Raw genomic sequence first — 12,003 nt, 5'->3', positions numbered from 1 at the left:
CTCAGTCTTTAGTTTTCTATGTTGTGTTTTGTGTACTGTTGTATCTTTGTCTTTTTCTTTTTAGCCATGGCGTTGTCAGTTTACTTTCGACTTTTGAGTTTGAATGTCCTTTGGTATCATTGGCCTCTCTTTCACATCTTAAACTCCATAACTGTTGAATAATAAGGATATTACATCTCAAACTCTCCATAACTGTTGAATAATAAAGATAGTACATCTCAAACACTCTTAAACTGTTGCATAATTAGGAGAGTAAATGTCAAACACACCAAAACTGTTGAATGATAAGAGGAAAATACATCTCAAACTCTCCATAACTGTTGAATATTAGTAATAAGGATAGTATATATCAAGCACACCAAAACTGTTGAATAATGATAAGGAGCATATGTCTCAAACACTATATAACAGTTGATTAGAAATGCCCATATGTCTCAAACACTCCGTAACCGTTGAATAAAAATATTGAGCATACATCCATCTCAAACACACCATAACTGTTGAATAATAACAAGTTGCATATGTTTCAAAAACTCCAACACTGTTGAATAATAATAAAAAGCATAGGTCTCAAATACTCAATAACTGTTGAATAATAATAGGTATAGCATATGTCTCAAACACTCCGTAACTGTTGAATAAAAATATTGAGCATACATCCATCTCAAACACACCATAACTGTTGAATAATAACAAGTTGCATACGTTTCAAAAACTCCAACACTGTTGAATACTAATAAAAAGCATAGGTCTCAAATACTCAATAACTGTTAAATAATAATAGGTATAGCATTATGTCTCAAACACTCCGTAACTGTTGAATAAAAATATTGAGCATACATCCATCTCAAACACACCATAACTGTTGAATAATAACAAGTTGCATATGTTTCAAAAACTCCAACACTGTTGAATAATAATAAAAAGCATAGGTCTCAAATACTCAATAACTGTTGAATAATAATAGGTATAGCATATGTCTCAAACACTCCGTAACTGTTGAATAAAAATATTGAGCATACATCCATCTCAAACACACCATAACTGTTGAATAATAACAAGTTGCATATGTTTCAAAAACTCCAACACTGTTGAATAATAATAAAAAGCATAGGTCTCAAATACTCAATAACTGTTGAATAATAATAGGTATAGCATATGTCTCAAAAACTCCACAACTGTTGAATATTAATAAGAAATATACACACGATATACCAACCCTTTCCCCTTAATATATATGAAGCTGACAACAGTACATATACATATATAAACATTTATATCTATGCATATAGTTGTATATTTGTTACAAACTATTTTTGGTTCCCTTTTCAGCTGCTTCAATAGTTATTGGTGCCATAATATATGGTGTAGATGACTCATCAATGGTTGGTTGGTCTTTCTGGGTGTCGTTGTCAGCCTCCATTTTAGCCATGATAAATGGTATCATATGGTGCTTGACCATGCAGATGGCACGGCTCATCACAAAAGGAGGGGACTCATCAACAACTACGGGTTGGGGTTTGAATGAAAATACAGGTACTGGAAATGTTTTGGATGGAAATCAACCATTAGGTGGGGACTTTGGAGGAGGTCTAGGCTCCTCCGGTCTAGGCTTGTCCGGACTCAGCAATGATTTAGGAAACGTGCCCATGGGTGAGGATCTCGGAAGTGTTGGATTGGATGCTGGAACCGTGGCTTTGGATGGAAATCTTGGAAGTCTTGATGTAAGTGGAGGTTTGGACAAAACTGATTTAATAGGCGGGGATTTGATTGGCGGCAACTTAGTAGGACTGAATGATGGGAAATTAGAAAACATGGACTTGATTGATAATGTTATAAATGATCTTGTTCTTCAAGAGGAGCTAAAGACAGCACCCAAAGAACTAGACAATGGAGTTGATGCTTTAACAGACAATATATCGAAAGCTGGAACTAGTATCGATTTCGGTGCTCAGCTTCCTCAGTCTATAGGACTCAACGGTGAATTAGCTAACACTGTAGATACAGCAGGTCTGGATATCAGCGAGTCTGAACTCAATCTTTCTCCACAACAATTAGATAATGTTTCATTACCTTAAGATTTGATGCTAACACTGTATAAATCATAAATATAATTTGTTATTACAGACTAGTGGGGGAGCAACACAGCATGCATATAGGACCTTCCAAATGGGATAACTAGTACTTTACTGGTTTACCAGGAAAATAGTTCAAAAATAGAAAGGCACCATACAGGAATTTTTAATCAATCACACAATGCAAAAGACAGAAACAATATACAAACAACGACATACACTGAACTAGATAAAGGGTCATCGCTTTGACATTGAATGTGCCACGAGGGTAAAAATATTAGCGAATACTCCTCGCTATCATCGCAAAGACGAGTGAAAGGGATGTTTTCCTTACAAATATCCAGAAGTGGCCTCTTTGCTGTTCATTTAAGGAACATCCAAACTCGGTTCCAGATGTAATATTTTTGCGGTGTAGAAGTTATCGTTTTGGTAATTGAAATTTAAATGAATCAATATTAAGTTAGGCCATAAAAAATAATATCATGTGGTATGATTGTCAATGAGACAACTATTCGCTAGTGTTCAAATGACAGGATGTTAGCAAATGTATGTCACCTTCAGCAATGGGCAAAACCCGTACCATATAGTAAGCTATGAAAGGCCTAAACAAACAATTCATACGAGAAAACCAATGATCTGTTGTATGACAAACTCTTAAAAATGATTTTAAGGGAGTACAGTTGGTATCATAAGAATTCCTAAAACATGTCATAGACGTTATTCCCGAAATTAACGTATGCATTTTTTTAAGTAGAAAATAAACTGATTAATGAGTAAACCTTGCATTTTTATCCTCTTAAAAAAGAGAGTCCCAGTGACAACAACAACTATATTTACAATATAATGTTCATACCACTTAAAATAAGAGCATGCGTGTTATTATCTTTAACATTCCCTAAAATACTTTATCACATTATTTTTATTAGTTTTATTGCAGAATTTTCTATAACTTTTGTCAGAGTATTGGTTAAATGGCTCGTCCGATATATCTAAGCTCACCTAAATGTCAAAGAAAAGCGACACCAGACAATGAACATTTGATATACATGAAAATTGTAGACCATTTAATGGAATTGTATTCAGATCTTTGAATATTGTCTTTATCGGTACAAACATTGATTTTATTGTGAGTAATGTTAACGCATTTTTATTTGTTCTATTCCCGTATATTCTTGTACATTTTTTGGCTGATAAATAATTCATTAACCCAACTCTGACTTTGGTCGGCATCTACAGTGCATAGAGTGCCCTTTTTTCTCCAAATATATATTTAGACGTTTAATTTTACGAAAAGTAAAGAACAAAAGAATGTATGATAATATTTTGGGTTTGCACAGGTACATAGAAAACAAAGTGAAAACCGGAACCGTATTGACCCATATTCTATTGTCACGGCTATTTGTTAAATGTCTATGGTTATGTATGGCGATTTTAAATAGCATCTACTTTTAATTTCATGGGAATTTTGGGATTGATTTATTATTGTCACGGGAATTTGGGATTTGGCATTTAATTTCTCGGGAATTCGGGATGAGACCCTCTCCTACCCCCCTCTGTGAATAACTAACCATGTTTTGTAAACACTTATGGCCCTATCATGTGGATACTTATATTTTGGCATTGCACAAGATCATGCTTTTCTCGGAATGTTCATGACGTATTTACACTAAATCCATCGGATGTGTTCTAATTGACGTTTTATTTATTGAAGAACATAGTTAATTGAATAGTTGAAATTAGGCTTTGAATTAGCTTTCAGTACTTTTATGTTTTTTTTTCTTTCACTTTTCTTATTTTTTGGGGTTTATTGGCACTAATGCCGACCTGATGAGTTAAGTCCTTTCCAACTGAGTTTAACAGTTTGTTGTTATGTAGTGTTGTTACGCCACTGTCAAATGTCAGCGGATTTTTGAGCTCTCACAACATGCCAAACCCCACCACATTCGTTATGCTATTTGGTCGAGTGGTCTAGGGAGCTGGACACAGTGCAGACGGTGTTGCCATGATGTCACAGAAGCAAGGGTTCAAATCCCGCCTTAGAAGAACAATTTAAAACATTTCTAAGCAAATTTGCAGATCTAGCATTTTAAGGCTAAATATGATACGAAGTATATATATTATGGTGTTAGCCATGTATAACCATGGGTTATCCGATGGAGAATGTCTGTCATAAAGTTGTCACACATATATATAAATATATATGTATTAATAAAAAGATGTGGTATGATTGCCAATGAGACAATTCTCCATCAGAGACTAATTGACATAGAAGTTAACAACTATAGGTCACCGTACGGCCTTCAACAATGAGCAAAACCCATACCGCATAGTCAGCTATAAAAAGCCCCGAAATGACAAATGTACAACGATTCAAACGACAAAACTGACAGCCTGATTTATGTACAAAACAATGAACGAAAAACAGATATGATATACAGCAACAAACAACAACCACTGAATTACAGGCTCCTGACATGGGACAGGCACATACATAATATGGCGGGGTTAAACATGTTTGCTGGCGCGCCAAACTCTCCCCCTAACATGGGACAGTGGTGTAACAGGAAAACATAAGAACAAACTTTAAAATTAGTATAAAAAGACTTCACTCATCAGGTCGATACAAAACAGAAAGACATCTAACAAAAACACAGACCCAACTTGGCAGAGTATTTATACATCCCTAACAACAAAATAGACACTAAGCACAGATCTGAGAATACTAGCAGTTACTGGCAGCTAGGTCAAAGCCAATAATAACTAATAAAAAAGCATGCATCTAAGACTAAAATATCAATCAGTACACATCCAACATCCAATGTATTTAGTGTGAAGACAGTCAGAGAAAACATGACCTTGTGCACTATATTCAATTTAGACTTATATATATATATTCCAAAAGACCAAAAAAGTGAAAAAGTATATTTTAACAAAACGCATTTGAATAACAGGTCGAACAACAAATGCTCTTAAACCCTGCTGACTGCCATTGGCGATTGCCAAATAAACGGATCACCGATGTAATAAATGGATCTTAATTATAAATTTAATACTAAACAGAAAACAATCAACTTGCGGAAAAGATGATATACCGCAAACAAAAGGTGCAAAGGTTTTTGTACACCATATCCGGATTTCGACAATTAATGTCTCTTCAGTGATGTTAGGAATCTAAACGGTATTTGGAAAGCCATACAATTTATCTCATTTTAGGATAGACTCTTGAATTTTGAAGAGTCAAAATAGGATGAACGGATCATATAAACCCGAAGGCAAATATAATACAAGCCCAAACGAAAAATATAAACAAGTCTAAATTGAAAACAACGTTCAAACCTATGATTGCGTTGGATAAAACCCGCAATTTTTATACGTGTGCATGCAAAACAAATTTCTTGTTAGAGGGGTCTAAATACAGCACAAACAACATTTTCCAAAAGACCAAAAAAGTGAAAAAGTATATTTTAACAAAACGCATTTGACTAACAGGTCGAACAACAAATCTTCTTTAGACCTGCTGACTGCCATTGGCGATTGCCAAATAAACGGATCACCGATGTAATAAATGGATCTTAATTATAAATTTAATACTAAACAGAAAACAATCAACTTGCGGAAAAGATGATATACCGCAAACAAAAGGTGCAAAGGTTTTTGTACACCGTATCCGGATTTCGACAATTAATGTCTCTTCAGTGATGTTAGGAATCTAAACGGTATTTGGAAAGCCATACAATTTATCTCATTTTAGGATAGACTCTTGAATTTTGAAGAGTCAAAATAGGATGAACGGATCATAAAAACCCGAAGGCAAATATAATACAAGCCCAAACGAAAAATATAAACAAGTCTAAATTGAAAACAACGTTCAAACCTATGATTGCGTTGGATAAAAACCGCAATTTTTATACGTGTTCATGCAAATTTCTTTTTAGAGGGGTCTAAATACAGCACAAACAACATTTTCCAAAAGACCAAAAAAGTGAAAAAGTATATTTTAACAAAACGCATTTGACTAACAGGTCGAACAACAAATGTTCTTAAGCCCTGCTGACTGCCATTGGCGATTGCCAAATAAACGGATCATCGATGTAATAAATGGATCTTAATTATAAATTTAATACTAAACAAGAAATTTGTTTTGCATGCACACGTATAAAAATTGCGGTTTTTATCCAACGCAATCATAGGTTTGAACGTTGTTTTCAATTTAGACTTGTATATATATATATACATATAGATATAAAAAGATGTGGTATAAGTGCCAATGAGACAACTCTCCATCCAAGTAACAATTTGTAAAAGTAAACCATTATAAGTCAAAGTACGGCCTTCAACACGGAGCCTTTGCTCACACCGAACAGCAAGCTATAAAGGGCCCCCAAAAATTACTAGTGTAAAACCATTCAAACAGGAAAACCAACGGTCTTATCTATATAAAAAACGAGAAACACTAATGAACCACATCAACAAACGACAACAACTGAACATCAGGTTCCTGACTTAGGACTGGTGCAAACAAATATTTATATAGTGTTACTTTACCTATATCCATCATTCCATCAATTCCAAATCAACCAGATGTTGGTTCTTTACGTTGGCCTTGATGCGTTGGACTGATTTCTTATGAGGAGTTACAGATCGTTCCCTTTTGGATGACCTAATTCATATGCACACCTTTAAGGCCCAAAATTAATGAGTGAAAACTGTATCTGGTAGCCGATGTTTTTTGTTTCTTTGTCGACAAGTCTTTCCTTATTCTTATATGCATGATTTTGGAATTAAAAGGTAATTCTTCTAGCAGAGACATATAATACATTGTATTGTCTCTGAGTCTAGTAAGAACGTGAACTAGAAACCGTTTACAAGTTACGCACCAATGCATGTAGTACATCATATCTGAAATAAATAGGATTCAGAAACAAGCCAGGTTGTAAGTCTGTCTATACAATGTTTTGGCATTTTATACAACAAAAGTTCTTATCATTCTGATCATACGAATTGGTTATTTGTCGCACACAGGCGTAGGAGCGGGGGGGGGGGGGGGGGGGGGTAGGTATACTAATGTTTTGACCCCTTCCATTTTGTGGCCCAGAAATTAATTATAATTTTGGAAACAAAAATGTATATGAAAGATAACACGGACTAACTTCTAGTCTATAGAAAAGCTTTTTTTTGGGCTTGTCATTTTCAGACGTTTGACCCCCCCTCCCCCACACTTTTCAGTCTGATATAAAGCCACTGTGCTACATTAGTCTTATCCCCGATAGATGTTTACTTTATCAATACAATACAATACAGTATGTGTTTATTCCAATTAAAGTTTCTCAGGGGGCAATGGAATAGATACAATCATAATTCAGTTATATAAACATATAAAACAATACAATACAAGTATGCAATGTATAATACCGGAGAAATAATAACTATAGCGTTATAAGATGCTTTAGAATGTTGTGTTTTCTGCAGTAAGGAGGTTTGCGGCAGTGTTACCCAAGGGGAGACAACCAAATTGGTTCAGAGGCGGTGCTCAATATTCATATGAATCTTCCCGTGTTTAAACCAGCAAACCAAGCAATAAAGTAATACATATACATTTTTTTAAGGGACCATCTAGTCGATTGCTTAACTGGAGGAGACGCAAGGGGTGATGTGTAAGAATCGTATCCCGTGTCTAAGCTCACTAATTAAGCAAGCAGTCATGAAAATAAGAATTTAACACATTTGCTTTAGAAATTAAGATTAAAACATTACACTATCTAAAGTGTGTATAGACAAAATTATTCAAATGTTATAATACTGATATATTTCCTCACAGGTCATTAACCAAAAAAACTTTTCAGAAGAACTCATGTTAGTAAACTTATTACAAGACTAAGATACATTTTAAATCAAATTGTGTCGCTCCTTGTTAAATTTGGTGTATCGAAGGAGAAGGTGTATCTCATCATTTACCTCACACTACCAATAAAGTCTAATGTGTAAAGGGGTACCCTGGTATCTGCCAGTTTCTTCTTGCAAACGATGTGCTGAAATTTGTAGTTTCGTCATACTCCTCCTATGATCAAAATCACGCACAAGAGATAAATAATTTTCAAATCAAAAATGTATCTTAAAAGTTGTGTATGTACGCAGTTTCCTTTCTGAATATTTTTTCCTGATTTTTCCATAGTTTCAAAAAGCCTTCTTTTACATTACTTTTTACTTTGCTTTTTGAAATATTCTTGCCTTCCATTCCGGTAACATTCTGAAAATATCTGAGTATACGTTAAGGTGATCCATACCAAAATGATTTTCCACGGGTTAAATTTCTTGGTTTGTTCATATGCATTCTGAAGCTATATGGAAATTCGTCTAGATGCTAAAGTCGGTTCCAATAAAAAAAAAACATATTTTTTATAGTATCATAGTAAAATGAGAAACGTCCACGTGCTGTCAATACAGCAAAGTTGGTGTTTTTTGTATGTACCCCTAAATTAAATGTACACAACTTTAGTTTTTTGCTGATTAGATGTGAATATATTTTTACTGACGACATGATACTGTTTCTAAACCTTGCTGTATTTGAGTTAAAAGTCACTACCATAAAGTAAAATGGGTATGATTGCGTGATCAAATAAAAGTTTGCTGGTTTTTAATTTTGTACTTAAAGATAGAAAGTCTTTCTGAAGTTTATTATATGCTTTTAAGCTTTTCTTGTAACGTTCATTCTGAGATAAGGAAATGGTGACTGAGGCACAAAGGTATATACACCGAAATTCCCCTTCAAGTTCGTGTATTTTATGATTAAATTATGAAGTATATGTCTGTCCAACTTATTGAAAATTAAGATTTTGGTTTTAATTACATTTACAGTACAGTCAGACACCAGTCATTACAATGTCTATCAAGCATTTCAAGTTTAGCGTGGAGGCCTTTTCAGTGCAGTGGAATATAACAGAATTATATCATCTGCATACAATGATCAATAAGAGGTTTATCATTTAATACCACCGGATTTGGATAATTCTCAAGATATTCTGGGAGATCATTGATGAAAATCTTAAAATAAATTAGGACTAAGATTGTCTCCTTGTTTTACCCGAAGCTTAATAGGAAAAAAATATGTTACGCCACAGGGCCAGTATAAAGTTTTCCCAATACTTGGCGTCTGTTGCCTGTCGTCGTCATCGTCCGTTAACTTTTACAAAAATCTTCTTTGAAACTACCAAGCCAAATTTATCTAATTTTAAAACTTGGCCACAATCATCATTGGGGTATCTTAGGTAGTTTTAAAAATATGTCCGATGACCTCTACTGCCAACCAACATGGCTAAAACATAAAACATATGGGTACAATGCAAGTCCTGCCTATTATCTTGAAAACTGCTATAGATATAGAGAAAATCTGACTGGGTAAAAATATGTTTAGAATGTTGAGATATTGTCCATTTACATCGAAACTGACAGACGCTTTCTTATTCCTATCAATTCCCTTCAATACGAATTTTGCCATTTTCGCATGGCCGAAATCATCAGCAGACTCCTTCTTCGAGTTATTGCCCTTAAAATACGATTTTTACCATTGTTTTACGTTTTTGTCTATCATCTTTTAAACTATAACAGAAAGATAGAAACTTGAAGCAGATATGAAAAAAGATCATTCAGAAAAGATCTACAAATAAGACACTATTGCCAAAATACTCAGTTGACTCTTTATAGAAGTTATTGTCCTTAAATGACGATTTTACCATTTTTTTTGTGTCGCGGTCATCGCCTATTGTTTTGAAACTATAACAGAGAGAGAGAAAAAACTGATCAGCCAGACAAGATTGATATAAAAATAAATCATACTGCTGAAATTGTTGGTCAACTCTTTATAGCAGTCAGTGCCCTTGAACGACAACTTTCACCATTTTTTTAAAAATGTTTGCCTATCATCTTAAAAACTATAATAGCTAGATAGAAACTTTAAAAGACAAGGTAAGCATAGATGAAATTGTCAGTTGTCTCCTTGTAGGAGTCGTATCCCTTAAATGACGATTTTTACCTTTTTTGTGTTTTGGGTAAAAACTATAGAAGATAAGGAGAAACTGTAAACAGTACATGGTCAACCATACAAGATGAACAAAAAAAGAGTATAAACTACAATGTTATAGAGTGTCCATTGTTGAAGGTGCATGTAGTTCATCCATGTTCAAACTGCTTCTTCTTCTTCTTAGACCCAGGTTAGCCTCTGGTTTACTTTAATGCAATATTTGCTGACGTAATAAATTCTCGGCTTTTTTATGATATAAAATAAAGAGTCTACGCTAGCCTGTAGTGATTTGATCTTGATATATGTATGAATGTCTATGTCGAATGCTCTTTGGAATCAACAAAGCAGGCAAACACTCTTCCGTCCTTAGAGTTACAATACATGTATGTATCAAAAATACATTTCAATATAAACAAGTGATCATTTATTCTAGCTTTCCTTATCAATCCAATCTGTCTCTGCATGTATGAATGAATTGGTGTGTTTCTAAAAAAAAAAGAATCTAGTCTGTTATTCAGTAAGGGTGGGATTGAAAAGTTTCCCCAGGGCATTAAAATTTGTGACTGAAATACCCTGTAATTACAAGGATAAAAAATATCACTTCCTCTAAGAACAGGGGTAATCATCATACCCAACGGTTGAACTGTGTTGATAATTCCCACTAGATAGAATTGAATATTATTTTCTATGCTAGAGCAGGCTCGGTACTAGCTATGACTATTTATGTATAGATTAGTGTAATTAGTCCCAGGTACTAGTCAGTGCATATTGACGATATTTCAACATGTTGTTGGAAGTGTTATCTTATCCTAGAGATTTGCCACATTTTAGCTTTAGAAATGTCATCTACAAACATGCAGCTCGTTAAATTCTTAAAGTTTTTTTTTCGTAACATCTATAGATGTGTTTCAGACGTTCTTTAAATTTTATCCATTGTGAGACGACCCCGCAGGAAGTGTAAGGTGCGACATCGTCAATTTGCATTGACAGGTAAACTACGCATGCGTATAAATTCAATCTTCCAAGGAGGTCGCTGTGTACCGCTGTGTAAAATACGGAAACAATACTCTATATTTGAATGGGATATCACATTTGTTTATTTTTTAGTGAAAATATTAGTATAGTTTTAAGTCGAATTTAATTTCTTAATGGAGTATATACCAAAAGGATAATTCAATGGAGAAAATACAAGATCAGGAACGTTTAGCAACTCTTATTCACCAGTGGAATCAAGACCACTATGATATTTTCGAACTTAGTAGGCCAAACGAGGTAAAAATCTGCGAATAACCCTGTGTTGCAATGCTTTTTATTGTTTGTATGATAGAGAGTTACTGGAAAGTATTATTTTACCTTTGAATAGATTAGATGCTGTGCATATGGGTTTTGACAGGTAAACTCAGGTGTCGCTAAAACGGTCAACAATTTCAATATGGCTGCCCCCATCCCAAAGTCAAACTAAGTATAAAACAACATTAACTTACTGCAAACATGTGAAATTACATTTCCACAACATAAACTTTCCAAAATTTGGTTTAGAATGCATAATCAAATGTTAGTTACCTGTGAAATTGGGGAAGTAAATAAGTTTTGAATTGTCCCCCTTGGATGTTGACATGACCTCATTGGATTACTCACAATATTGATGTTGACATATTATGGAATGCATCCTACATAAGGAATTAGGAAAGGCTTTATCAAAATACATTTTTGCAACATGATGTATTCCATATATAATTGCAGCATGTGTCATTTCTGGCACTTTTTCATGTACATGTAATAGTACTAATACATATATGTAAATGACAATAAAATGTACACAAAATTCCATTCATGGAGAGATTAATTTCCTACCATGTTTGAAGTGAAATTTTTGTTGACTTCTGTTTAGATGTCAACAAATTACAGGCA

At 34.1% G+C, this 12,003-nt stretch overlaps 1 protein-coding gene across 5 annotated transcripts in view; it reads left to right on the top strand.

Annotated features, from left to right (window-relative positions):
• The first annotated feature begins 11,104 nt into the window (after window positions 1–11,104).
• The window catches only part of LOC127725395 (afadin-like), a 93,308-nt gene continuing 92,409 nt past the window's right edge, over window positions 11,105–12,003 (top strand). For all 5 annotated transcript variants that reach the window (XM_052232325.1, XM_052232331.1, XM_052232330.1 and 2 more), the window contains exon 1: window positions 11,105–11,364. In XM_052232325.1, coding sequence (XP_052088285.1) covers window positions 11,269–11,364 — 96 coding nt within the window. In that variant the 5' untranslated portion in view covers window positions 11,105–11,268. The remainder of the gene's footprint in view (window positions 11,365–12,003) is intronic.

This window comes from Mytilus californianus, unplaced genomic scaffold, assembly GCF_021869535.1.
Source record: "Mytilus californianus isolate M0D057914Y unplaced genomic scaffold, xbMytCali1.0.p SCAF_15, whole genome shotgun sequence".
NCBI classification, from domain to species: Eukaryota; Metazoa; Mollusca; class Bivalvia; order Mytilida; family Mytilidae; genus Mytilus; species Mytilus californianus.
Note: the sequence above shows the minus strand (reverse complement) of the source record. Positions and strands in the feature narration are given on the sequence as shown.